This window comes from Malus domestica, chromosome 08 (genome assembly GCF_042453785.1).
Source record: "Malus domestica chromosome 08, GDT2T_hap1".
In the NCBI taxonomy this organism is placed as follows: Eukaryota; Viridiplantae; Streptophyta; class Magnoliopsida; order Rosales; family Rosaceae; genus Malus; species Malus domestica.
The window spans coordinates 19,805,015-19,832,694 of NC_091668.1; the positions used below are offsets into that span (position 1 = coordinate 19,805,015).

Genomic DNA, 27,680 nt, shown 5'->3' on the forward strand with positions numbered 1-27,680 from the left:
AGTGAGTGTTGTATGAATTTCGAGGACGAAATTCTATAAGGAGGGTAGATAACTGACACACCCCGATCCTAGAATCAAGGCGTGATGGCCGTCACGTGGGCGTGACGTAACCAAAAGTGCGATGCGGAAGCAAAAGATAAAGGAAATACGAAGGAATAAAAACCAACTACTAGCAATAATATCCAACTAACATGCTAGAGTGAGTTTAAGTGTGAAACACACATATTCAGAGCATAAGTACTAGGTGCGGTCAAGTAGGACTATAACTAAATTACAACACCCGCAGGTGAGTCCTACATTTAAGGAGTCTATCAGAACGCCGTGGAAATCCTCGTGAGCCACTAACACTGCTAACTAGAACCTGGAAGGGCGCAAAACAAAATTGAGTGGGTTAGTAAAACAAAGCTTTTAGAAAACATTTCAATTAATAACATTTCTAACCCCTCGCTGTAAAACCTGTATACTTTCCCAAAAAATAACATAATATGCATATAAATCTTCATATATCTCAAATCACAAATCTTTATCCAAAACCAGAAAGTATGCCATGCTATAAGCGTCAATAACAAAATAAGGATGCATCAATATAACAGGTGAAATAATGAATCAATCGGAGACCCTACAGCTGGTCCCGTACGGTTAATTCTATATCTCAATATCCAACCAACCGGAGTCACCACAGTGACCTGTATGGCGCTACTCTGCACATAAATCGGAACTACCTGAAGTAGTCTGTACGATAAGAAAGATGTAAGAATACACTCTAGTGCTTCTCTCATCAACAGTTGTATAATAATCTAAAATCACCTACAAGTCGGAACCACCTCTAATGGTCTGTACGACATGTCGGAACCCTCTAATGGTCTGTACGACATGCACCTACTTGGATCCAAGGTGAGCGTGTGGTGCGAGTGAATAATATAAGCACTAACACCAGGGGTGCAGGTTATGAGCTCTCAACACAATTCACAGTATCAATAATTCACCTGAATAACATAAAACTCACCTTATACTCACCTGTGCGTCCACAGCACCATTTCACATATATATATATATGCATCAATAACTAACTCAGATATTTCATAATATGCATGCATGTCATTTTAAAACATACTTTCATTTAAATTCAATTTCTGGGAAAAATCAATAGTATATAGGTAAATACAGAAAATAACTGCCCACTCACTGGTAAGTCGAAGGGTCGTAACCCCCGTGACGCCCTTGAATGCGCTCGTCCTCGTGATAGGTCTCACCTATATGCGAAACAACTATAAAAACGTTATTTAAAGCATACAACCAACAATACGTAATAACTTCTCATACGATGCTCAAATTGGGTATATGAATATACCATAGTGACCTACTCGACGTCACGGACGTCGAGGTATTTTTAGAAAAAAATTTCAATGCTGCACACGCCCCCACGCACGTCATCTTCTTCCTCTAGTCGCCGGACTGGTTTCGCCGGCGTCGGAAAACTGGAGATTTTTCAAACTCCTTGTTCTCCGTCATTTCTCAACAATTTCTTACAAAATTAATACCAAAATGAAGCCCTAAACATGTAGAATCACGCTATACTACTTTAAGGCTCAAAAACACACAAAATCTCACCGAAGAAAATCCAAGAAAACCAACCAACTTCGAACCCTACGATCCCGACATCCAAAACCTTCAAACTAAGTACTCCGAGCTTCCTTGGGACCTCACTAAGCTCCCTGTAAGCTTAGAATTCCCAGAAAATTAACAATTCACGTGTGTATGAACAGTGACATCAAACTGGGGTTCGGATTTCACGTGATTTCAAGGATTTCCAGTTCTAAAACTAGTACCAATTGACTCAGGAGGTTGCAAGGATGAAGGAACTCACCTTTTTGACGTCGATCCGTGAAGATTTAAGGGTTTTGGTCCTCGTCCGTACAAGTTCGAGAGGGAGAGAGAAGAAGAGTGAACTGAGAGGAGGAGAGAAAGCCCGGGGTAGGAGAAAGTACGTGTCTCGTGTGTGGTCCAACCAAATCAACCTAAACTCCAAAATCCTTTAAGTCCCTAACCACACAAAAATGAATACCAATTTTTAATCCAACTCTCTTTTTTTTTTCCAAAAACTTAGGAATGTATGAATTAATCAATTTAAGGTCACACGTACCTTAACAGCCTTTAAGGGCAATTCCGTCATTTCACATCCATGATAAATGAAATTTCGGGACGGGCTGTGACATTGACTATGGATAGATTATCTGAGCAACAAATGCATATATTTACAAAAGAAAGCATGAACTCAAAAACAAATCTTTGTCCCCCAAAACTCAAGGCCTAGTGAGTGGCGAACCAAGAATGTTTCACAAAAGAAAGAAGAAAGATTGAGCTTTCATACCCTTAAAGCTCATCCTTGTTTTCACAAGATTATTATCCATGTGAGGGCCTTCAATCGTCTTCATAGGCTCTATGGGTTTGGCTCCCTGAATTCCTGGGTCTTTGCTTCTTCCTTACTTCTTTGCTTCTTGAGGATTTGATGAAACGATTCTCTAAGCACCAAATGAATGGTGCCTCTAAGTCTCCACAACAAAGAGAAAATGGAAGAACTATTGGAACGGTTGATACTAATAAATCTCCCTATGTTGTGGTAGAGAAGAAGATGAGAGAATGTGCCTCCAAGTTTCTTGTCAAAACAACCATAATGAGTTTTAGCTTATAACAGCTCTTCTGTAGTCACTCAAAGTTAAGTGGCATGAGTGTAAATAAGATCATCCTTTCTAGCATAGTCGGCCTTATGGACCATTGTGCCTCGAGAATCCAAAACTAATTTAAGGCCAATACAAACTTATTTGTATGATTAATTAAACTTTAATTAATCTTGACTATGCTCAATTAAACTATTTAATTGATCTTATCAATCTCATTTATATTTCTTCATATCCTTACATGGTTTACGATCTAGGTTTCAATTAGTGAGGCAAAGGGCGATCGTAACTCTTAATCGTTTGCAAATTGAAACTTCTTTAAATTCTCCATGTAATGAAGATTATTGGTTGCTAATCTTCAGGGCTTCTACAAACCATGAGTGACACCTAACAATATGTCATGGCTACCCAAGCTAAGTAAAAGTGGTTGGATAACCTATTCAGTTACAACTACAATGCAATACGATCCTTCTCTAAATCAATACTCTTGATCACATTGTTTGGTTGATAGTTTATTTCATGTCTACCATCCAATATGATACTTCTCTATATGATTCTAGTGAATATGATTTGGAACATTTTTCCTAAGTTATATTCATATGTTTTGGCCAAAGACTTTCGAATCATATATTAAAGTATTCTTCTTCCACTATGGAAGGTTAAAGATCCCTTGTTGTACACTCACATGTCTTTATGAATAAATCAATGACCCTAACAATGCTAGGAACATTGGCCAAGATAAGGCATGTACTTTATTACACTGTCAAATGATCAAAAACGTACCCACAAGGCATCAATGGTGTCTCAAGCCAAATGACTACTTTGCATTATTACAACCAATGAGTTCTTACATGACATGTATGTCAAAACTCGTTGATCGTTGTTTAGTATACTCAACAACCATTGGAGCACCTACATGTTTGTCTAAGTGTCTAACACTAATGACTTTGAGGCCAGCCATACTCCCAATTGAGTTGACATAACACATATTAGCCTTAACGGATTACCAATGTCCAGTTGACAATCCTATGGCTAGGAACATTTTAGAAATGAACATAATAAAGAGAAATGTACCTTTGATCTAACACTTAGATCACTTCTCTCTTAGGTTGATTGCGACATTCATTGGATTCTGTTATTGATTAAATAGATAATACATTAAATAATTATTAACAATTAACATTGCCCTTCCATTAAATCAAAAAAAAAATTAACCAAAAAAAGTATTCGAAAAGCTATTACATCAAATGAATGGCCTTAATGTCACACTTTTAACAAAACTTCAACGCGGTAAATTGAACGAAAATGTATCAAAATTCTGCTGAATTAAAGAGGTTGGTAAAATTTGTAGAGTGTTTTAACAAGACTAGGAAATTGAACTGAATTTGGGTTTCGTTTTGTTATGGGTTGTTGCTATAGATTTGGGCTTTAAACAAATATAACTCGGCCGAGTCTATAGAATCCCCGACAGTGTACTACCGCGCTGCAAGCACATTCGGAGCAGAAAACACCACTACACTACTCGAACATTTCTCGGACAAGAAACAACAATCTACAGATTTCTAAACAACATTCATCGCGGCAATGATGTCCCTGCTTCAGATCCGTCAACGCAGCTTGCAGTCATTTAACTGAAAAAATAGCCAACGCAATGAGACTGTCAATGCTATATTCTACAATAGAGCTCTTTGAGGCAACAGATGGTAAAAACGAATGTAAGAACCAATAACTGCTGAAATGATAATATCAAGACAGATTCTTACAAACCTGTCGATTCACAAATAATATCAAGTAAGCGAGCTGAGGACCTGTGTGATGGAATAGATCTTAAAACCGTAGAAACAAAAACTCTCTATTTGATGAGTCATCTCAGGAAGTAAGCAAGAGAGAGATCTGTTCTATGATTTCTATCCATCACAGATGCACAGTTGATTGTTACATCTCCCTTTTTGTGTCAGACTAGTCAGCTTTCTTACTCCTATTACATGATTATAAGTTCCTTTTGTTGTGAAAATGAAGCAAAAAATCCAAAGGTTTATTATTTTAATCACGCATACAATTCTTGACATGGCATTTAGTGTCGCTACTCAGAATTAGAGTTTGCATCTTGATATTATATCTTTTACACTATCAAGAAAAGTACAGGAAAAGACAATATTCTAACACTAAAGCAAACACTGCAGTTTCTAAGACTCCATATTTTTCAGACTTTTTCCCGTGATTGAATTTACTAACCTTGTTCTCGACAAGACATAGATCATTTGGCGTTTTGATTGCTATCAAGTGGTACTTCCTTTCTGTTTAGTGAACCATGGACGACCCTTGCTGCAGCCATGGCAGAATCTGCCCTCTTGACAACTCCCGCAAGCTCTCCAACCTTCTCCGACAACAACATGACATTAGAGTTTGTTGATTGAACTAACTTGCTTGCAGTTTGCAGAGCACTGCATAACTGGAATAAATAAAAGATAAACAGTTCAGAATCTTTACACCATACTATGAGTCGCAGAAAAGATACTACTACCCTAAATAAACAAAGGAAAATCTACAAGACAAATGAGTATTCATGGAAACGTAAAACAAAAGAATTACACAGGTAAAGTCCAACTAGTGTTTACAAATGAGTTTGCTCAAGTGAACAACCTTTTGGAAACAGATTAGGATATAGGAGAAACCAATGCCTCAACGTCTACGCACAAAGATGCATATCCCCCCATCTTCTTTATAAGTTACCTTGGAAGAATTCCAAAGTTCAAACTTCTAAAATCATGTGAATGTACATCCCCCCACATCCGAACCCATATAATAAAATGTATACCAACAACAACAACAAAGCCTTTTCCCACTAAGTGGGGTCGGCTATATGAATCCTAGAACGCCATTGCGCTCGGTTTTGTGTCATGTCCTCCGTTAGATCCAAGTACTCTAAGTCTTTTCTTAGGGTCTCTTCCAAAGTTTTCCTAGGTCTTCCTCTATCCCTTCGGCCCCGAACCTCTGTTCCGTAGTCACATCTTCGAACCGGAGCGTCAGTAGGCCTTCTTTGCACATGTCCAAACCACCGTAACCGATTTTCTCTCATCTTTCCTTCAACTTCGGCTACTCCTACTTTACCTCGGATATCCTCATTCACAATCTTATCCTTTCTCGTGTGCCCACACATCCCACGAAGCATCCTTATCTCCGCTACACCCATTTTGTGTACATGTTGATGCTTCACCGCCCAACATTCTGTGCCATACAACATCGCTGGCCTTATTGCCGTCTTATAAAATTTTCCCTTGAGCTTCAGTGACCTACGACGGTCACACAACACGCCGGATGCACTCTTACACTTCATCCATCCAGCTTGTATTCTATGGTTGAGATCTCCATCTAATTCTCCGTTCTCTTGCAAGATAGATCCTAGGTAGCGAAAACGGTCGTTTTTTGTGATCTTCGCTAGATTGCTCCGGTCATTAGTGTGGATAAGTATATAAATGGATAGAGATAGGAAAGCAAACACCAGATGTACGTGGTTCACCCATATTGGCTACGTCCACGAAATAGAGGAGTTCTCATTAATTGTGAAGGGTTTACACAAGTACATTGGTTCAAGCTCTCTTTTAGTGAGTACAAGTGAATGATTTAATACAAATGACATTAGGAAATATTGTGGGAGAATGATCTCGTAATCACGAAACTTCTAAGTTCCGGAGTGTGGTATCGTCTTGACTTGCCTTATCTGTCTCGTAGGTAGATGTGGCATCTTCTCTGGAAGTATTCTTCCTCCATCCAGGGGTGGTATCTTTAACTGGTGGAGATGCACAAGGTAATGTATCAATTTCACTTGAAGCTTACTTGTAGTTTCAGGCTTGGTCAAGCGCGATACAAACCATGTAGTAGGAGTCCTCCAAGTCGCCGAGCTAGGGGATCTGCTGAAAGAGGTGACAGACAAGGTAAGCAATCAGAGCTCCAAGCAATCAGTCCCAGATCAGAACTTTGATTTCGAGTTCCGACTGATTGTTCACATTCTCCCTATCTTGCAGGCAGCATGAAGGATAAAGAGAAGAAAAATGAGAAGAGATGATATGGGATACTTTTGCTTTTGAAGAAGTAACTTTCCACAGGCTTATTCTTGAACTGGGCTGGAGGGTTTTCTGGTTTCCTCCAGAGTATAAGGCCGACTGAAGAATTTGAGGGTCAAAACAAGTCCATCAAATCTATAGTATGTTCGACCCTGCTGATATGGGATACTTTTGCTTTTGACAAAGTAGTGGATGTATCGGCACGTGTGCTGTTACGCTTGTCTCCACATGCTTCTTTGTATCCTTCTCACTTGCCCTATATGTTCCTCAGGCAGATGCGGTATCTTCCCTGGAAGCATAAGATGTTGAAGATGAGTACTCGAGAGCAATGTCAGGTAAGTAATCAACTAAGGGGTTCCAGGCAGTCAGTTCCTGACTGGAAGCTTGATTCCAAGTGTTGACTGATTGCTCTCTTTCTCCTTGTCTTGCAGGTAAGAACAAGGCCAAAGGAAAAGACAGGGAAAAAACATGATATGGGATACTCTTGCTTTTAACCCTGATGATATGAGATATTCTTGCTCTAGTATAGCTTGTTTGCAGAGGTATTATCGGGGGGAAAGAAAGCTGAATATTTTGAAAGGCTTCTTTGGGAGTGCCCTCTCAAATATGAGGAAGGGTTGAGCATTTTTGCAGGTCTGCCTGTCTGTTGGGGATGGAGGTCAACATATATAGGAGTCTCCCTAACAACAAGTAGTAATGCTATTCCTTTACCCTACTTGATCATAACACGGTAGTGGAAGCTGCCAGCTTCACATGTTTTAACTCTGTCAGAGCACTTTGAAAAAGTGGTCTGTGGTATCTGGAAAGCTGATGTTGCGTGTAAAGATTACAGACAAGCTTTATCCAAGGAGATCCGGCTCTTGAAGTTGGGAAAGTGGTGCCTCTTCGGTTTTCGAACAAGCAATCCTGTCGGAGATCTGGCTCTCGAGATTCGGAGAACGATGCCTTTTCGATTTTTGAGAAAGCAATCCTGCTAGGGGTCTGGCTCTCGAGATTCGGAGAGCGGTGTCTCTTCGATTTTTGAGAAAGTAATCATGTTGGGAGTCTGGCTCTCGAGATTCGGAGGGCGGTGCCTCTTCGATTTTGGAGCAAGCAATCTTGTTGGGAGTGTTTTCTCGAATGTGAGAAAAGGTTGGGCATGTTTGCTAGTCTATCTTGCCACGAAGCACAGAGGTTGACACACAGGGACTTTCCAATTATCCAGCAGTGGTACTGTTCCTTTACCCTTGTGGGTAATAATATGGTAGCTAGACCTTCAAAATTTATGTGTCTAAACTTTGTTAGTGCTGTTTCTTTGCTATTCTTTTACCCTTCTTGGTCAGAGCGGTGTAGTGGGAGCTGCAAGCTTCACGTGTCTCAACTTTGTCAGAGAACTTTGGCAAAGTTATCTGTGGTACCCATGAGCTAATGTTGCGTGTGGGAAGTGGGTGATTGAACAGTAAGATTCATGTGCTTTCTACTTCACCAGAAATCTTCGACATAATGCCCATAATTTCCGCAAAGCTAACAGGTGCTGACAAGGCTGGAAAAGTAGGTGCCTCTTCGATTTCTGAGATCGGCCCTCGTGGTCTCTGAGCAGCCCAGCTTTTGAGAAAGCAAGCGCCTCTTCGATTTCTGAGATCGGCCTTCGTGGTCGTTGAGCAGCCCAACTTTTGAGAAAGCAAACGTCTCGTGGTCTCTGAGCAGCCCAGCTTTTGAGAAAGCAAACGCCTCTTCGATTTCTGAAGCTCCGTCGAGTGCAGATTTTTATAGAGGCTGGCATTAAGTTCCAAAGCACACTTGAATCTCCACCAGTAGAAGCTCCATTCTTGCACTTCTAAGATCTTGATTTGTCCGACCTCTTCTCTCTTCAACACCTTTGAAAATGTCTGGCCCCTCCGACCGTCGTTTTGACTTGAACCTTGTTGAAGAGGCAGCCACGCCTTCTCCAGACAACATATGGCGCCCATCCTTCGTCTCCCCTACTGGTCCTCTTACCGTTGGGGATTCCGTGATGAAGAATGATATGACCGCTGCGGTAATGGCCAGGAACCTTCTCACTCCCAAAGATAACAGACTACTTTCCAAACGGTCTGATGAGTTGGCTGTTAAGGATTCTCTGGCTCTCAGTGTTCAGTGTGCAGGTTCTGTGTCTAACATGGCCCAACGCCTATTTGCTCGAACCTGCCAAGTTGAATCATTGGCGGCTGAAGTGATGAGTCTCAAACAGGAGATTAGAGGGCTCAAGCATGAGAATAAACAGTTGCACCGGCTCGCACATGACTATGCTACAAACATGAAGAGGAAGCTTGACCAGATGAAGGAATCTGATGGTCAGGTTTTACTTGATCATCAGAGATTTGTGGGTTTGTTCCAAAGGCATTTATTGCCTTCGTCTTCTGGGGCTGTACCGCGTAATGAAGCTCCAAATGATCAACCTCTGCTGCCTCCTCCTTCTAGGGTTCTGTCCAGTACTAAGGCTCCAAATGATCCCCCTTCAGTGCCTGCTCTTTCTGGGGCTCTACCGACTGCTGAGACTTCTCCTAAGCAACATTTGTGAAGGCTCCCTCTTGTTTGTTTATTTTGACTCATGTATATGTACATATTTGTGACTTATCGGGGATATCAATAAATAGCTTTCCTTCATTTCAACGTATTGTGTTAAATACACCAAAGCCTTCTTCGCTAAGTTCTCTGAATTTTCTTTTGTTGAAGCTTGTATGTTAAAGCTTTGTGAGTGGAGCATGTAGGTTGAGGTAGTATTCCCTTAATTTCCCGAGTGAGGAAAACTTCTCGGTTGGAGACTTGGAAAATCCAAGTCATTGAGTGGGATCGGCTATATGAATCTTTGAACACCATTGTGCTCGGTCCTGTGTCATGTCCTCCGTTAGATCCAAGTACTCTAAGTCTTTTCTTAGAGTCTCTTCCAAAGTTTTCCTAGGTCTTCCTCTACCCCTTCGGCCCTGAACCTCTGTCCCATAGTCGCATCTTCTAATCGGAGCGTCAGTAGGCCTTCTTTGCACATGTTCAAACCACCATAACCGATTTTCTCTCATCTTTCCTTCAATTTCGGCTACTCCTACTTTACCCCGGATATCCTCATTCCTAATCTTATCCTTTCTTGTGTGCCCACACATCCAACGAAGCATCCTCATCTCCGCTACACCCATTTTGTGTACGTGTTGATGCTTCACTGCCCAACATTCTGTGCCATACAGCATCGCCGGCCTTATTGCCGTCCTATAAAATTTTCCCTTGAGCTTCAGTGGCATACGGCGGTCACACAACACGCCGGATGCACTCTTCCACTTCATCCATCCAGCTTGTATTCTATGGTTGAGATCTCCATCTAATTCTTCGTTCTTTTGCAAGATAGATCCTAGGTAACGAAAACGATCGCTCTTTGGTATTTCTTGATCTCCGATCCTCACCCCTAACTCGTTTTGGCTTCCATTTGCACTGAACTTGCACTCCATATATTCTGTCTTTGATCGGCTTAGGCGAAGACCTTTAGATTCCAACACTTCTCTCCAAAGGTTAAGCTTTGCATTTACCCCTTCCTGAGTTTCATCTATCAACACTATATCGTCTGCGAAAAGCATACACCAAGGAATATCATCTTGAATATGTCCTGTTAACTCATCCATTACCAACGCAAAAAGGTAAGGACTTAAGGATGAGCCTTGATGTAATCCTACAGTTATGGGAAAGCTTTCGGTTTGTCCTTCATGAGTTCTTACGGCAGTCTTTGCTCCTTCATACATATCCTTTATAGCTTGGATATATGCTACTCGTACTCCTTTCTTCTCTAAAATCCTCCAAAGAATGTCTCTTGGGACCCTATCATACGCTTTTTCCAAATCTATAAAGACCATGTGTAAATCCTTTTTCCCATCTCTATATCTTTCCATCAATCTTCGTAAGAGATAGCTTGCCTCCATGGTTGAGCGCCCTGGCATGAACCCGAATTGGTTGTCCGAAACCCGTGTCTCTTGCCTCAATCTATGCTCAATGACTCTCTCCCAGAGCTTCATTGTATAACTCATTAGCTTAATACCCCTATAGTTCATGCAATTTTGTACGTCGCCCTTATTCTTGTAGATAGGCACCAAAGTGCTCGTTCGCCACTCATTTGGCATCTTCTTCGTTTTCAAAATCCTATTGAAAATGTCAGTGAGCCATGTTATACCTGTCTCTCCCAAAACTTTCCACACTTCGATTGGTATATCGTCTGGGCCTACTGCTTTTCTATGCTTCATCTTCTTCAAAGCTACAACCACTTCTTCCTTCCGGATTCGACAATAAAAAGAGTAGTTTCTACACTCTTCTGAGTTACTCAACTCCCCTAAAGAAGCACTCATTTCATGTCCTTCATTGAAAAGATTATGAAAATAACCTCTCCATCTATCTTTAACCGCGTTCTCTGTAGCAAGAACATTTCCATCCTCATCCTTGATGCACCTCACTTGGTTTAGGTCCCTTGTCTTCTTTTCCCTTGCTCTAGCTAGTTTATAGATATCCAACTCTCCTTCTTTGGTATCTAGTCGCTTATACATATCGTCATAAGCCGCTAACTTAGCTTCTCTCACAGCTTTCTTCACCTCTTGCTTCGCTTTTCTATACCTTTCACCATTTTCATCGGTCCTATCCTTGTATAAGGTTTTACAACATTCCTTCTTAGCCTTCACCTTTGTTTGTACATCCTCATTCCACCACCAAGATTCCTTTTGGTGTGTGGCAAAGCCCTTTGACTCTCCTAATACCTCTTTTGCTACTTTTCGGATACAACTAGCCATGGAATCCCACATTTGGCTAGCTTCCCCCTCTCTATCCCACACACACTGGGTGATTACTTTCTCTTTGAAAATGACTTGTTTTTCTTCTTTTAGATTCCACCATCTAGTCCTTAGGCACTTCCAAGTCTTGTTCTTTTTTCTCACTTTTTTGATATGTACATCCATCACCAACAAGCGATGTTGATTAGCCACGCTCTCTCCTGGTATAACTTTGCAATCCTTACAAGTTATACGATCCCCTTTCCTCATTAGAAGAAAATCTATGTGTTTTTGACGACTCACTCTTGTAGGTGATCACATGTTCTTCTCTCTTCTTAAAGAAGGTGTTGGCTAAGAAGAGATCATATGCCATTGCAAAATCCAAGATAGCTTCCCCATCCTCGTTTCTCTCCCCAAAACCATGGCCACCATGAAAACCTCCATAGTTGCCTGTCTCCCTGCCCACGTGTCCATTTAAATCTCCTCCTATAAATAACTTCTCCGTCTGAGCAATTCCTTGCACCAAGTCTCCAAGGTCTTCCCAAAATTTCTCCTTCGAACTCATATCCAACCCTACTTGAGGTGCGTACGCACTAATCACATTGATAAGTTCTTGTCCTATTACAATCTTGATTGCCATGATTCTATCTCCTACCCTCTTGACATCTACAACATCTTGTGTCAAGGTCTTGTCCACGATGATGCCAACACCGTTTCTCGTTCTATTTGTGCCCGAGTACCAAAGTTTAAACCCTGAGTTTTCTAGATCCTTTGCCTTAAGACCAACCCACTTAGTTTCTTGTAGGCACATAATATTTATCCTTCTCCTCACCATAACTTCCACTACTTCCATAGATTTTCCCATTAAGGTTCCTATATTCCACGTTCCTAAACGCATTCTGCTCTCCTGAACTCTACCCTTCTGTCCTAGCTTCTTCACCCTCCCCCGTCCAATGGAATCAAAGTACTTCTTTTGTGTGTTCCGTGTAAAGTTGATAGGTGCATATGCTCCCAAACAACTTTGAGTGGAGTCGTTCGAAAAGAAGTTTCTATGGCCCTCTTGCTCATTTAACACTGCATCCGGGTGCCTATGGAGATACAGCGACCCTTGCTCACTTATCACTGTGCTCGGGCCACACAGCGCGCCACTTACGGGTGACGCCCTAGCTTTAGCGCGATTTCGTTCTGAATTCATTTTCATAAGGATTCGACGTAATTGTGGAGTGCCGGCTGTCGACTACCTGACGCCCTCCCCCTCCTCCTTTACCCGGGCTTGGGACCGGCAATGTAAGATAAACTTACATAGGCGGAGTTAAAATGTATACCATGCAAGAAAGTTTCTAAATGTTACAAAGCATACTAGACACTGCACAAATTATGGAGAACAATTAATAGCGTGGTAAGAAGAAGTGGAACACTAATCATCCTAAAACGGAAGGACTTCCATTGGAATCCCTATCTAAATTAGGACAAATTAGATATATCTTTCGTTCATATATACCTAGTTAATGTCTAATATCACATATACACGCCTTTCCCTCATACCGTAAACCAAATATTGTATCTTAGATTCAATGGGATTCAAGAATCCATTCTTCAAAACATGGACAAGAGTTGATTCCCACTATGAGAGTCAAAATAAGAACAAGAACCCACAGAGTTCCATAAACCTCTTTTAAAACTTCTAATCAAGAAAAAGAATTGATATCTTGTACTTCCGGTGTATCAATTATCATTTCAATGATCAACTTCTCCCATAATGATATCTATACTACCTAGTATCGTCATAATATCAGCCAATTTCATTATTTTAACTAACCTTGGAAGAATTTGCAAATTGATAAAACCCGGCAGGCGGATTTTGCATCTCCAAGGAAAACCACTCTGATCCCCTATGAGAAAAATTCCCAATTCTCCCTTTGGGGCTTCGACTCTCACATAAAGTTCTTATTTCAGCAATTCAAATGTAGGAGACGGCTTTTTACTAATAAATCAATATTCAAAATCATTCCGTTCCGGATTCCTTTCTGTGTCAAAGTATCGCAGAATCTATAGATATGTCATTCAAACATTCTTATAAAGATCATCCATCACCTTCAAAGTAAGAGCTGCCCATGAGTGGTCGGTACCGCCAAGCGCCTCATTCAACTGCTCATAGTTCTCCTAGAAGAAAGATAGAATATGGAGTAAGGAACACTCAAAAACAACAATAATAGAAATGCAAAACTACTTTTCAAGACGCAGAAAACTCAGCTCTTTCAGAGCGGCAAAAGTTTAGCAAAATGTACGAAGTTAGCCCATGATCTCAAAAGTCAAAAGGCCTGTTTGGGACTAAGTTTGGAAGAAAGACCTAAAATTGCTTGTGGGTCGTAAAAGCACTTTTATTAACAAAATTTTTGACCGTGTTTCTAGTAAAAGCACTTCTAGCAAGCGCATTTATGAATTCTCAGATGTGTGTTCCTAATGAAAACACTTCGTTTTTTTAATAAAAACTTCAACATATTTCTAATAAAAACAATTCTAGGAAATACGTTTATGAATTCTCACACGTGTTTCTAATAAAAGTACTATGATTTTTTTCAAAACAATCCCAAACGAGCAATAAATTTCACATGTAAGTTCTACACTTTCATGATCCATCTTCCTATAAAAAAGAATACAATATCTGAAAAATCCACCTTACCACCAACCTGATTTTGCAATTCACAAAAAGCGAATAAAAAAAGCAAATGAGACTGTAAACCTGATACAACTTGATGAGGTCCAAGCTCTGAGCGGAGCTGGAAACAGACGAAGACGACGGCGAGGGCTCATGTTGTTGCGGTGGTGGCGAAGCAACTGCCTCTCCCCGCCCCCCCCCCCCCCCCCCCACGTCGCTCAGCAGATCGCCAATGCATAGAAGAGGACCTCCTACACCTCTCATCATCCCTCCCCTCTTCCCCTGTTAAGCTTAAAAGACTGAAACTCCTTTATATCAGGCGGGCCGGTCTTTTTGGGCTTTTTGAGTTTGAGAATAAACCCGACCCGGAACGATCCGGCCCATGAAACCAAGGACCCGAATCGGGTTCAGGGGCATAAAATCGTAGTTTCACTCTTTGAGGATTTTGACGAAAGCTTCTTCGTCTTCCCGGCTCCGTGTCTGATCAGGTGAGCTCCATTTGCTTGCATTTCAATGGGTATTTTTGGAATTTTCAAAATTGAATTGCTTTTTGTTCAGGGTTTAGGGTTTTGATTTTGATTTGGGGTTTTACAGTTTCTCTAGGGTTTTGGTGATTAACAATATCCAGCATTAAGCTTCATTTCTTTCATAAACTCTAAAATTTAGTAAAATGGGGAAGACAAAGTTTAGTTTTTGAACTGACTAAAGTGCGAGCGGATGTGGGTTAGGCCGGTTGGTCAAGGCAGTGTGCCCGCCATTGTATTTAAGTTTGAATTTCCGTGTCCATAAAGATTAGATAGTTTAAAACGTCGCTTTGTCGAAATGACAGAAGAGTGAAACAGGATTGAAGTGGATTGCTTGCAGCTGAAACCAGAGAGGAATGGGAAGCCAAGAGACTGTGAAGCAGCTTGAGGATTGCTCAGTGGCCAAGTCAGTTTAATCTTTCTTCCTTCCTTTGATTTTATTTAACATTCTTGTTTCTGCTTTGTGCTTGAATCTATACTTTTTTTATGTTTGCGGATCGCTACTGATGTTGCAGAAGTAATGTTAGGGGATAATTTCGTGTTCAATTGTCTTTGAAGTTTCAGTTTTTTGGCCCATTTAGTACAACACTGACTGCAGATTGTTTTCGAATATTCATAATAAGACATCAGGAAATTAGGAGTTCATTCGAAGCTTATGGATATGGTGAAATGAGCTAAGATTTAAATGCATTCTACCTGTTTGATCATGGTTTATTGGTTTTTTAAACTTTGTTTACGAACATTCTGCCATTTCTTCGGCTGCAGCAGACCCAAAAAGAAAACCATTTCTTCAGCTCTTGAGGGTGCCACTTGTTTTCTAGTGAAATTTACTTCAAATACTGGATCATGACACAATTCATGATTAATATATCGAAAGCTTATCTTTGACAGTATTGTGAATACTTATGTTTATCAGTTTATGGTAGCATCAACCGGTGTGACGGTTTTGTTTGTTACATCACCAGAGTTTTGGTTAATCTCATACCTATCGGTGTTCACCTGTCAAAAAGAACATCAAACAATTTGTTATTGCAAATTAGGTTAACAAATCTCCGCAGAGCAAGGAGATCACCAATTTTCTTTTAAACTGCTTGGTTTTGTTATAAACCAGGATATTTATACTCTTCTACAATTGACATTAACAACTTCTTTCTAGCATCGAGGATTTAGACCTATCTACTGAGATTTGTACAGGTGTTCGGAACATGTTTCACAATGACCCATGCTGCTTTCTTCCGTTCTACTTTTTTATGGTTTGCAATCTGCAGAGATTTGCTTTTCTTTTTCATTGTATTGCTTGTTTTATTGATCCATGCTGATGCTGTTTCTTGAAAGAGAAAGGTGATTTTCTTTCCTTTATTACCCCTCCCTGATAAAAATGAACATTCATAACCAAGATATCAAGATACGTTTATTATTACATTCTGGATGTCATCTGGCTGAACCAGCAATTCATCGATCAGCTTCATTATACAATGTCAAAATCATAATATAGGCGTATTTCTCTTTGTCATCGTAGATACTGTCTTTCCCGCTTTAGCTCTACCCTGTTTTATTTGCTACCTTAAGGGACAGTTGAGTAATACCGTGTACCTCATTATCTGCAGTGCAATGGGCACTTGGGTATTCTCAGTGGCAGGGGCTCTACTAGCAATTCCGGTGGGGATAAAAAGGAAATCTCTAGCTCCGCTTGTGTTCTTCGGCACAACAGGTACTATGCTCGATATTATTATGGGGATCACTCAATGTGAAAGAGAACATGCAGAACGCCAAGCGAAGCTATTAGAAGCGCAAACTAGTGCAACTGATGCTTCTTTTGCTGAGACTGGGGCAGAGTCATAGTTTTAACTCGTAAGCATATGGCCGGTACACTCGTCTTTCGCTGCTGTCAGTTTTCTCATCAAGTTGCTTTACTGTTTGTTTCCCTTTTTCATGAGTTAATAATCACGCGAAAGTTGTCAATGATATGACGTCATGTCTAATCTCCATCGCATGGCGGCGATTCCATGAGTTAATCATTCGAAGCAGAGAATTCTAATTGCTCTGTTTTTATCTATCTTGGGAAATAACTGAATGAAAAATCACTTTAAAGGTGTTTAGCAGCAAATGTTGTGATTTATACGATGTATAATTACGAAAAGAAACTCTTAATTCTTCTGGAGAAACAATAAGAGTGAAGATTATTTGGTTTCGAAGCATGGCAACTGTACAGAAACCATTTCAAACCTCCCATTTTCCTTGTCTAAACCGGCATTTACATCAACCTCGAATTTCAAAGGGCTGTTCTTTCCTTTCTCCAGCATTGTTTTCAGAAGAATCAACCAAATACTGTAGAAGTGCATAGTTTCCGGAAAACAATGTGTTCCCTTCGATTCCAAGCTCTTCTTGTCTCCATCTGCTGAACAAGAAACCAGAACACCTCCCTCAGCCGCTTTAGGTTGCCAGGCCGCTTCTGCATTTAGACTAGAATGTGTTGGGACATCTTTTGAATCATCTTGTCCGGTTTGCTTTTCCCACCACGAACAGACTCTTTCAGCCTTGATGTTCCCGAACAAGAGCTCTGCGGCCTTGTTTCTGACCAGGAGCGGCGCATAATCCGATTCATCCCACACATATAGCTGCAGTAAAGAGAACACCCGTGTTTAACATGTATTTAACAAACAAGAACTCAGAAAGCAATCAGATTGGAACAAATCATGGGGAATAGTTGGCGTAAACTGAATTCGAACAACATGAAAGTTGAACAGTGGGAAAACAAATCCCTACCATGAAGGGCTTGTATATGGAGCCTATGACATGAAGGTGGTTCGAGCTTTCTGAACAGTAAAGTGCTACTGCATTCTGCTTAAACATGTTCTCGCTGCAACAAAGGGCACCAAAACATTCGCCATCAACCCATAATCATCTCTATCTTGCAATGGAAACAAAGCGTATGGTAATCCGATCTCGATTCATACCTGTCGAGCTCCAGAGGAGAACCACAAAGCTGGCAGCCTGTGCAAATGAGATCTCTCGCCAAACCACCATCACCTGCTTTATACAGTCTCCTACTAACAAACATGTCCTCCTTATCCAAGGACTCGCATTGAACATGAGATGTTGAGTTGAAGGGCAGAAAAATTTCAGCAACAGACGCGTAAAAGAGCGCCTTGCAAGAAGTGGTTAGACTCGATAACTGCAAAAGCGAGAAGCAGTCCTCGGGTTGTTTCCTCTCCTCCGGAGGCTTCCAGTTTCGCAAGAGTTTTCCCTCCTGCAGTTGACATCCATGGAGCTCTTGAGTGTTCCTCTTCTTCACCCATTCCACTACCCTTTTAAGCTTTTCCTTTGTTGCTACCCCATCTCTACACTCCTCTATCAAGTCATTGACCCCTGAATGTAAAAGCAGTCTTTGAATGTAGTCTCCAAAATTTACGACCACGTATTATCTTTTATCGTAGTGTCTGATATGTTATGTGGTCTTACTATCAATCAAAATCATTCTTTGATTGAATGCAAGATCCCGATTGATAGTGTGATAACTGTTTCTAAACGTAACGCTTGCTACAAAATTACTATCATACCCTTTGTAAGGATGGATTCGTAGGGGTGGAGTAGACATTTTAGGGATGAATACTGGTGGGTTCTGGCCTCAACAACATCACCATATTTCGTTATCTTCACATCTGTTGAATCAAATTAACCATAAAATTTAAAAAAAAAGAAAAAAAAACAAACAAACTGATTAACAAAATTAAACTGGATTATTAATCACTAATAATAATAATTAGTAAGTGTTGGAGCTTCGCTCACTTTGTAACAAAACGACGTCGCCGGCTACGGCCATGGATCCGATTGGCTTCTGCCAAATGGATACGGAGAAGAAGGGCCTCGTCTCATCGCCGACTTGGATGTCGGTTCGGATCACCTCTCCGCCTTTCGCTAATTTATACTTTTGGAAAAACAAAAATTTTAATTTTTAAAAATAAATAACGAAAAAAAAAAAGAAAGAAAATAGCGGAAGTACGACACCTGAAGAGGAGTCGTTCGGTGGACGTAGACGACGAGCTGAACGTAATCGCCAACGTGAAGCGCCGCCTTGGACAAGTCGATGAGCGGTCCGTACCATCCGATTGCTGACGCCATCTTCTTCTCTCTTTTCGCCGCGCAATCGGCCAACTTAAGTATACTAAAAAAGCACATTATATAGTTACCAAAAAAAAAAAAAAAGCACTTTATATCGTTCGAAAAAAAAACACTTTATTTACAAGTGCTGAGTTAGTAGTACGAATTTTATGTAAAATTATCAAATTTATAGATATTTAACTAAAAAGTTTAATTGTAAATTTTTCGTATCATTCAATACTATAAAATAAGAAAATTATTTTATTAGACAAAAATGATAATTTTTATTGCAAAAACTAATTCTATAACTTTTAAATAAGAATTGGTAGGAAAATGAAAGGTTCTAGATTGAACCACACTGTTACAAAAGGAAATGGATGGACTATTTTGCATACAAGCGGCATTACGGATCCAGGAAATTGAACTCAAGAGTTTGAGTGCATATTGAAGCTCTTAGGCTATCTTCAACCGAAGGCTGGCCAAATGGTTCGTTTTAATTATCTGGTTCTCCAAGATATTAATATTTTAATGAACAGTACAGGATCATGTTTGTCTTCATCTCCAACCGAGAGCCAAAGGGCAATAGGGCTCGTTTTAGCCCTATCACAAAAAACAATCTCCAATCGAGGGCAAAACATAATTTATTATTTAATAAATACCACTTAATTTATTGTTTCATGTTACTTAATTTAATTTAATGTTGTATAAAATGAAATTTAAAAAAAAATAGTATACACATTTTGTGAAATAGAAGTTATAGGAAAAAAAATAGAATTTTAAAAAAATATGAAACAAATTTTGTAAAACAAAAGTTATAGGAAGTTATAGAAAAAAAAAAGAAGTTATAGGAAAATTTTTGTAAATAAATAAAACTGTAAAAAAAAATTCAAAAATAACGGCTAGCTGACGTCAGCTAGCCGTTGGATTCAAATTTTTCTTTAAGCAATCCTGTCGGTTATAACCGACAAGAATGTATTTATATTAAATATTCTCCTGTCGGTTATAATCGACAGGATTGCTATGAATTTCTGGCCAGCCCGGGCTAGCTGGTTGGCTGTTAGTGGCCAACCCTTTGGCCCTTTCAGATTTCGTGGGGCCCACGAGCCCTCTGGTCTAGTCCTCGGTTTGAGACGATTTTCAAATTATTTTCGGCCTTCTGACCCTTTAGACCCTTCGGTTGGAAATGACCTTATGACTAATTTGGAATTGTTTATTCTCGTAAGTGTTTCTACTAGAAGTACTTTTATTGTATAAACATTGAAACTTCTTATATAAATCAAAATACTTTCTAAAATAGCACCTAAAAGTAAATTATTAAGAAGTACTTAATATAAATCAAAATGTTTTCTAAAATAGCACTTAAAAGTAAATTATTAAGAAGTACTTAACGTGTGCTTATCTAGAGAACGCTTGTACAACCTATAATCATGTGCAATTTTGTCATTTTGTTATCAGCCTCAAATTTTGTCGTTTGACCAACTAAATATCTAAGATGTACGAAATAATTTTTAAGGAAAATGATAAATAAAAACCATTTTTAACTTCTCATGCACCCACATTTAATTATATTCCTTTATTTCAATTTGATTTATTTAATATGACGACCAAAAATAAAGAAAAGTGTTATTAATACTCAAAAAATCTCATTCTACTCCTCATAAGTATATTTTTCTTTCTAAATATAAAAGGTTTTGAGTGTAGAATGAAAAATTTAGAGTGCCAATAACAATTCCCAAAATAAAAATATGTTGAGCAGCTAAAAATAGTGCATGAAAACCACTTTTTGTTTTAGTAACAAACCCTAGTAATGTTTGCTTGCGAGTTCAAATCTTTTGCACTCAGGTTGTGTGGTCTCCCAATGACTTCTATCATTGATTGACTCGTCCATTAACTTTGATGTCCTTAGCTCTACTGTCGTAAACTTAACACATGTCCATTAATGATAAAAGCTACAGAGAGTCCATGTAGAAGATTGGCTCTCATTGCTCCTTTGGTCTACATCAACTTAATGTGAAGAATCATATTATTTAAAGAAAATGTAAATCACACAAGTGTTGTGCTTTCATATGAATCAACTGGAGACTGCCAGTCACGCACATTTATGTCACTAGAACAAACCCAGGTCATTACCCCTAATCCTGGCCACCCAAAGCCAAAAACCTTATTGGGCAGCAATCCAGGAAATACCTACAAACAGAGAAAATTAAACCCACAAATTTGGCTTATGAAACTCGGTGTCGAAACGCCAGACGTCGGCGGGACACATTCACCGAGTTACACTGGATGAGACTGGCCGGCAAAAACAGAGGCCTATTCCAGCAAGCAGCTCTATCAAAAACAGCGGCTATAAGCCAACGACACAGACTAAGACGCACCACCCCTTCTACCATTATCAACACCCTCCCACAAAACGCTTCGGCATGAGATAACCCATAGAGCATCAGCGGAGATCTAACCGAAAATTATTACTTTTCTTAAACTCTATCCGGACTATACACTAACGTCCTATCTACAACAGAACCTGCCCATTTCCAAGAAGAGCCTTGTTATCATTCATCTGTAATAAGTAGGTCAACCAATTCCAAAGCTCCGTTATCCATTCATCTCCGTAAGTTCCAACCATCGGCAACTAGGTTAACCAGTTCAAAACCCAATCTATCAGAGATATGAGCTCACGTACAGCCTTGCCCCAATATCAACGGGTCCATAATCCCCCCCGATTGCATGAAGCACTACAGGAAATGTTGAAAGAACACGCAGTGTAAGGGGGAAAACGACTGCATCAATTTCACTATGGGTGGCTACGCCAACATCTTGGACCACGGCACCCTCTTTAGAACTATTACCAGTTCCACCTAGTTCAGCTTTGAGGTCATAAGGTCTTACAACCAAGGCAACATCTTCAAGCGCCCTCCACTTACCAGGACTACCTCTCCTGTGCGAGCGTCTGTTAGAACATAAATTCAGCACCAATGTGGATGTAGCATCAAGCCATTCTACCATCAAGCCTTCAACTTCATCATAATATATTCGACGTTCAACCTGAAGACATTTAGTAACAGTAAATTGCACATGGATTCCCATGCTATGGTCGCATAAAAATTACACAACTGAAAACAGCTACTTACAGCAAGCTTGTGAATATAAATGGACATGAATCTAGGCCCCACACCCAATACTCTTGCTTCTGATAATACAATCTGCAACCGATCAATGACAGCCAGACATTAAGTACAGAAGACACAACTAAAACACCTAAAGCGTAAATGCAAAATGAAGGCAGCACCAAAGAACAATGGGACTGCTTGTATTCAAACCACCTAGCTCAGCTAGAAAAGAATCAAGAGAAGGGTCGCATAAAAAGAGGACACAATGGGTCTGGCAACACCATTATATGAAGTCAGATAATGCTATGGTCAATACGAGACAGCACAGTTGGTCTATTATGGGAGTCATTACTTGTAATGGCACATAAAACTACAGAAATGTCATTCTATATCAGGTTACAGATGATGGAAATGAGGGGCAAAATTTCTTAGCACGCTGCCCTCCAGCTAAAGAGTAACAATGAAAACAGAGATTTAACATTTAAATATAACTCAGAAAGTATAAGTAGAAAACAACCGTACCTCCTTTTTCTTCAGCAGGGCCCACATGTAGAGCTTATCACAAGCATCCTTGACATGTCTACTAGCCAGCTTTCTTGCATTGCAATAAGCAGCAACATCAGCAAGCATTTCAGAGCAGGGAACTCTATGCTTTATTGCTGCAGCCGATAGTGCTTCCTTGATTTCACAGGATTCAGCAACATTCTTATCAAAATAAATACCAGTGAAACATCTCATTTTAACTTCATCCCCCCTACTAAAATTATTCAACATTCTCCGATGTTTCAAAAATAACTCCTCTGCCTCTACGGCTGCAGCCAGCGTGCGATGCACCACAATATCTGGATACCGACGCAGTGGAGACGTAAAATGAGTGTACAAAGGAACAGCAAGTCCATAGTGACCCCAATCATTTTCTCTGTCTTTTAATTCGCCGCTGCAAAAATAAGAAGCCAACTGCATTGGTTTTGTAGCATAACTCATAAGAATATTGAATAGAACAGAATCATCCTTGAGCTCTTCCCTGATTCTCAGCAATGATTGCTGGAACTGCCCAGAAGACGACGTATCCGATTCCAAACCATGCTTAGAACAAAATGCTTCAAATTCCCTGAGTTTGCGCATATTAGGTTCTGGGTGCCTCCGCAATAATGCACTCTCAGGAAAAGCTCTAGATATGACTTCAGCTGCTGTTGTATTTGCCAAAAGCATAAACTCCTCGACAAGAAAATTTGAGTCCTTCCTTTCAGAATACATGCTATCATATGGAACTCCATATTCGTCAAACAGAATAACAATTTTAGAGCTCTCAAGCTGAAGAGCCCCATCACTAAACCTCCTCTCCTTCAAAACTCTGGAAATTTCAAGAAGATCTTTAACAGATCTAATTACATCAGACCATTCAAAATGGCCATGCAACTGAGGAAAACCCTTTCCTAAAATGTTAGAACTTTCCAAATTAAGTTTCCCATTGATAATCTCCTGAGCATGTTCATAAGAAAGTTTGCAACACGATCTTATCACAGTGCGGCCAATCCATCGGTCAACAACATCCCCAACATAGTTGATGTCCAAGAAAATTGAAAATGCTAGTCTCTCTACTCCTGGGTTAAGCGAACCAATATTCTCTGAGAGCAAAGGAGGCAACATTGGTAATTTCCGCTGTGACATATACACACTTGTTGATCTAGATTGAGCTTCTTCGTCTAACGGTGTATCGGGCAAAACAAAATACGACACATCAGCAATGTGGATACCAACTCTGAAAATTCCGTTGGATAATTTCTCAACTGAGAGTGCATCATCCAGATCAGTAGCAGTTGAAGGGTCGATGGTTAATATGCACAGGTTTCGAAGATCCTTTCTACTTTTGATTTCCTCCTGAGGCACCTCCCACGTGAGATGAGGAAGACAGGAAAGTGATTCATGAGAAAAATCTGATGAATTAATTGAATTTTGGAATAAAATTGCTTCAATTTGTGGCTGTACTTCGCTTGCCCGGCCAAAAGCATTCAAGATGACAGCTTGGGGAGCAGAACTTTCCTCATCCCATTCATCTATTCGGGCAGCAAACAACTCCATTTCAATTGACTCATCACCATTCTCCAATCTCTTCTTGATTGAATCAGGCAGGGTTCTCACAAGGACCACCATTTTCGGAAATCTTGGGTCAGTTGGGATCATCTGAATGTACTCATCACTAGAAAATGATGCATTTTTGTTCTTTCCCATATCGTTTCTGCAAACTTCCCTGTAAGCAATCCACTTCTTAACATGAAGGAAACCAACAACAGAGTCTCGACGTGGAGACCTTTCAATGATAGCAACGACCCTGCCAGTTGGTCGTTTTGAAGGGAATGAACTGATCATGGCACATATCCTCTCTATTGCAACTGCAACTTCATTCTGCTCACCATGAGAACCTTCTTGTAAAAAATCTGAAGCCGAGGGGTACCTCCCAGCAACATGATCATAACTTGTTTGTCCAATTGGGTTTGAAGTAATAGATTCACCAGGATAAGTACTTTCCTGAGGACATGAGCCCCTCTCAGGAAGCAGGCTTCTTCTACCATTAGCATACAAATCCACCTCGTCTACCTTAGCCTTACCTTTGCAGTTGAGACCAGAAATTTCATTAGCTTGTTGTGGTAAGTTAAAATCCTCCACCAGTGCAGAACTGGTACAAGTCCCAGCTGATCCTTTCATCCTCATCCATAACGCCAAAGGATCAACCTTAATCGCCACAATGTCTCCTTCCATCTAAATATAAAAAAGTCAATGCCAATCAATTGTGAGCTCATTGAACTGTATTCCCAACAAAAAAGAATGTCACCATAAAATAAATACATAGAAATCATGAAGGCTATGTGATCCAGTAAAATAATGAGGCTATCAACTCCTTTAAAGTATAGTAGACGAAAAGGCAAACAAGCCAAAAGGTTTCCAAGTGAAGATGCAGAATGTAAAAGAAAATAATTCCAGACTTACAGCTCTATTCTGCTCAGCAAGTCCATCAATGAGAATGTCTGTTGGTACACCATCAATTTTGCAATAGGCCTACGAGCATAGAACACAGTATGCATACTACATAAGAAAGTTATGATAGTGAAGCATTGGGAAATACTAACCCCACAGAACATATCCAAATATAAACAGAGAATAAGATCACAAACCTCCAATCGGTTGTGTGCATTGACTCGAAACAAAGCTTTAAAAGCATCACCTTTCTGAAAAAATAACATAATAAATGAGTCACAGTGATCATTTTCTTCGGCAACCATACAACTTCAAACAGGTTCATATATAATGATTAATAAGTAAACAGATTCCATGGAAAAATGAGTAAACACAAATTACGACCAAATAAATATACCTCTAGAGCGTCATTAACAGCCTCCATGGGCCAGTGTGAAGTAAAACATTTTCTTCGAGCACAACTCTCAGTGTGATGAGGAGGGAAATCCTTGAACATTCCAGGCGATCCTCCACAAGCCACAGGTTCAGGACAAGAATTTGAAATAAATCTTCCAGCAGGATCACATGGGAGAGAATGTTGATTTACCAAAATTTGCACATCCTCGTGGTTGACTTGTTCATTGATGTGCATCGTTGGCAATGAATTGAAGGCCAAATTAGATGCTTTTATCATTCCGTGCTCATATGGAGGATGCATGTCTAACTGAGGTTGCTTCAAGGATGTGGTTACATGATTAGAAATTCTTCCATTTGCCAGGCACTCAGATACTTCAGTTCTCGGACTAGCTGCTGCAATTAAACAGAAAAAATAAAATTCAGAACCAAAGAACACAACGAAGATATAGAATAGAAAAAGAACAAATCAAATCAAAATAATGCTTTACATAAGCTTAAGAAACAAAATTCAGAAAGATATTCACTGCTAAGAATGAATATAACCCACTAAGCTTTTCCTAAAAAAAATATATATATATATATATTTATAATATTATCTGATTAATTTGCACTTATTATTCGAGAGAGCAGTAGATATCTCCATCAAACTCCAAATTTATCCAATCAGGCAGTGATTACCTCAAACTCCAAATTTATCCAATCAGGCAGTGATTACCTTAGCATTTGCAGGATAATCCCACTCCTTGACCAGGACTTAGATTACCCAGCAGCCAAACAGCACCAATAGGCTAGTGACATAAGGGATAAACAGAAACAACACAAAAACACAAGAAGAAAAATACCAAAAACACACAGAAATCACCTTTCTATTTTAACTAATTCAAAAAAACCAGATTGCACCATCAAAACCCAGTGATTAAAATAAAATTTTAATCTTTGCTCAGTGAGAAAAATGGGAAATTGATCAAAGTACCTGAAGTGGAATTATTTTGTCTGGATCGGCGATTGGGTCGGCGCTTCTTCTTCTTCTCCTTATCGCCGTCTTCAACCCTTTTAACCACCGCTTGAACAACCGCGTCTTTCATAATTAAAAGAACAAAAAAAAACCCAAATTCCAAATAAACCCAGAAATTAAAACCCAAAAAAGATAAGATCTTTTGGGGAAGATCTGAATAGAATTGGGGCGACTTCCGATTGGGAAAAAATATATACGGAAGAAACCGCAGAGAGACAGATACAGAGGAATTAAATTAGTTAAAAATAAAATAAAACGCAAAAAAGGAGAAGAAGAAGAAGAAGAAGAAAACGAGAGGGAAGAGAGGGATTTAGGGTTTTATAAGAACAGAGAGTGTTAGAGGAGTGAGAGAGAGAGAGAGGGGGAGGGGAGAGGGGAGGGGAGGGAGTGCGAGGGGAGGGGAGGGGAGGAGGGGTGGCTCTGGTGGGGGGAGGGGAAAAGGACGTGATGATTGGTCGGCTAAGCTAAACGAGACATGAGGCGCCGACTTTCGATTCCTTTGTCGTTTTCCTTTCCTTTCCTTCTCTCTCTCTCTCTCTCTCTCTCTCTCTCTCTCTGCTTTTGCTTCTCTTTTCTCGCTTCTTTTTCTTTGCTTTTGATTTTTGTTTTTTGGAAATTTTGGTTGGTGGTTGACAATAATTTGAATGTGTGTGATACTGATATTTATATATTCAAATAAGATTAAGGAGATTAAAATTTTAAATTGTATTTGTAAATTAAATTATGTGTTATCAATAAAAAATAAGTTCGTTAATTAATATTTAGGTAATAATTCAATCATCAGCAGCCATATCATTTAGTTTATAAATTTGATTTAAAAAATTTGGTCTCCCTAACATTACCCATTGTGAAATCACATAGCTTGAATTTAATATTTACAATATTATTTAGATCATCTTCAACCTTTGGGTTAAAACTTTAACAATTTTAATCCAGAAAATTTAAGTTTTAAACCACAACTTTTTTTTTTTTTTTTGCTCCCATGATTTTGAAATTAAAATTTTAGGCTGAGATTTTTTTAAAATAAATTTAGGCTAAATGTTTTTTTTAGTAACTTTTTTAAAATAAAATTTATGTAGATTATCATAATTTATTTTTAGGCATTTTGACCTAAAATATTTAGATCATAAAACATGTATTTATAGAGTTTTTTGATGAATTTTGACTTAAATTTTTTGTTCAATTGTTCTAGCTGTTGGATTTAATTTTAGGTCGTTAGTTCTCTCTTTTTTACCGTTAAATTTGATCGTATTCATCTTAGTCATTGGATTTAATGTATTTAATAATTTAAAATTACCAAAAGTTTAGATTTTAACCCAAAACTTATTTTAGACCAAACCATTGGAGAATGATTTGGGTTAATTTAAAACCTAAATTTTGGTGGAACATCCTTTTAACCATGGCCT

General features: G+C 39.4%; 3 protein-coding genes and 2 long non-coding RNA genes across 8 annotated transcripts; 2 read left to right on the forward strand and 3 right to left on the reverse strand.

Annotated features, from left to right (window-relative positions):
* Nucleotides 1–3,902: 3,902 nt before the first annotated feature.
* On the reverse strand, nt 3,903–14,561 carry LOC103413103 (uncharacterized). 2 transcript variants are annotated; one of them, XM_070827186.1, is made up of 4 exons: nt 14,240–14,561; nt 13,591–13,659; nt 4,914–5,130; nt 3,903–4,309 (listed from the first exon to the last, which is right to left on the reverse strand). In XM_070827186.1, exons 1-3 carry the CDS (start codon nt 14,420–14,422, stop codon nt 4,936–4,938), a joined length of 447 nt encoding a protein of 148 aa, XP_070683287.1. In that variant the 5' UTR covers nt 14,423–14,561; the 3' UTR covers nt 3,903–4,309; nt 4,914–4,935. The 2 variants fall into 2 exon arrangements, with proteins under 2 accessions (XP_070683287.1, XP_070683288.1); XM_070827187.1 differs by lacking the exon at nt 3,903–4,309 and adding an exon at nt 4,446–4,486.
* On the forward strand, nt 6,481–6,849 carry LOC139198431 (uncharacterized). The gene is made up of 2 exons (XR_011583904.1): nt 6,481–6,613; nt 6,704–6,849. It is a non-coding gene; the product is annotated as an uncharacterized lncRNA (long non-coding RNA).
* On the forward strand, nt 14,245–16,786 carry LOC103448110 (uncharacterized). Its single transcript, XR_531159.4, has 3 exons — nt 14,245–14,643; nt 14,985–15,085; nt 16,287–16,786. It is a non-coding gene; the product is annotated as an uncharacterized lncRNA (long non-coding RNA).
* On the reverse strand, nt 16,775–18,863 carry LOC103448108 (uncharacterized). Its single transcript, XM_008387348.4, has 6 exons — nt 18,688–18,863; nt 18,469–18,607; nt 18,240–18,341; nt 17,637–18,048; nt 17,446–17,539; nt 16,775–17,297 (listed from the first exon to the last, which is right to left on the reverse strand). Exons 1-6 carry the CDS (start codon nt 18,856–18,858, stop codon nt 16,860–16,862), a joined length of 1,356 nt encoding a protein of 451 aa, XP_008385570.3. The 5' UTR covers nt 18,859–18,863; the 3' UTR covers nt 16,775–16,859.
* Nucleotides 18,864–20,785: 1,922 nt separating this feature from the next.
* On the reverse strand, nt 20,786–26,865 carry LOC103448111 (DIS3-like exonuclease 2). 3 transcript variants are annotated; one of them, XM_008387349.4, is made up of 7 exons: nt 26,233–26,865; nt 25,261–25,652; nt 25,061–25,114; nt 24,876–24,944; nt 22,410–24,647; nt 21,909–21,980; nt 20,786–21,822 (listed from the first exon to the last, which is right to left on the reverse strand). In XM_008387349.4, the coding sequence occupies exons 1-7, from the start codon at nt 26,342–26,344 to the stop codon at nt 21,439–21,441; spliced, it is 3,321 nt and encodes a 1,106-aa protein (XP_008385571.3). In that variant the 5' UTR covers nt 26,345–26,865; the 3' UTR covers nt 20,786–21,438. The 3 variants fall into 3 exon arrangements, with proteins under 3 accessions (XP_008385571.3, XP_008385572.3, XP_070683290.1); XM_008387350.4 differs by having other exon boundaries at nt 25,261–25,649; nt 26,233–26,787; XM_070827189.1 differs by having other exon boundaries at nt 25,975–26,566.
* Between the last annotated feature and the right edge of the window lie 815 nt (nt 26,866–27,680).

Excerpts from the sequence above, each read along its gene's own strand:
- LOC103448111 (XM_008387349.4), bottom strand. The coding sequence starts at position 26,344 with ATGAAAGACGCGGTTGTTCAAGCGGTGGTTAAAAGGGTTGAAGACGGC. Across the intron at positions 25,653-26,232 it reads ACAAAATAATTCCACTTCAG|CAGCTAGTCCGAGAACTGAA; the intron begins GTACTTTGATCA and ends GTTTAATTGCAG. Across the intron at positions 24,648-24,875 it reads TTGCTGAGCAGAATAGAGCT|ATGGAAGGAGACATTGTGGC; the intron begins GTAAGTCTGGAA and ends TTTTATATTTAG.
- LOC103413103 (XM_070827186.1), bottom strand. The coding sequence starts at position 14,422 with ATGATGAGAGGTGTAGGAGGTCCTCTTCTATGCATTGGCGATCTGCTG. Across the intron at positions 13,660-14,239 it reads ACCTCATCAAGTTGTATCAG|GAGAACTATGAGCAGTTGAA; the intron begins GTTTACAGTCTC and ends TCTTTCTTCTAG. Across the intron at positions 5,131-13,590 it reads GGGCAGCTCTTACTTTGAAG|TTATGCAGTGCTCTGCAAAC; the intron begins GTGATGGATGAT and ends TATTTATTCCAG.
- LOC103448108 (XM_008387348.4), bottom strand. The coding sequence starts at position 18,858 with ATGTGCTTTTTTAGTATACTTAAGTTGGCCGATTGCGCGGCGAAAAGA. Across the intron at positions 18,342-18,468 it reads CGACGTCGTTTTGTTACAAA|ATGTGAAGATAACGAAATAT; the intron begins GTGAGCGAAGCT and ends TTGATTCAACAG. Across the intron at positions 18,049-18,239 it reads CGAATCCATCCTTACAAAGG|GGGTCAATGACTTGATAGAG; the intron begins GTATGATAGTAA and ends TTTTACATTCAG.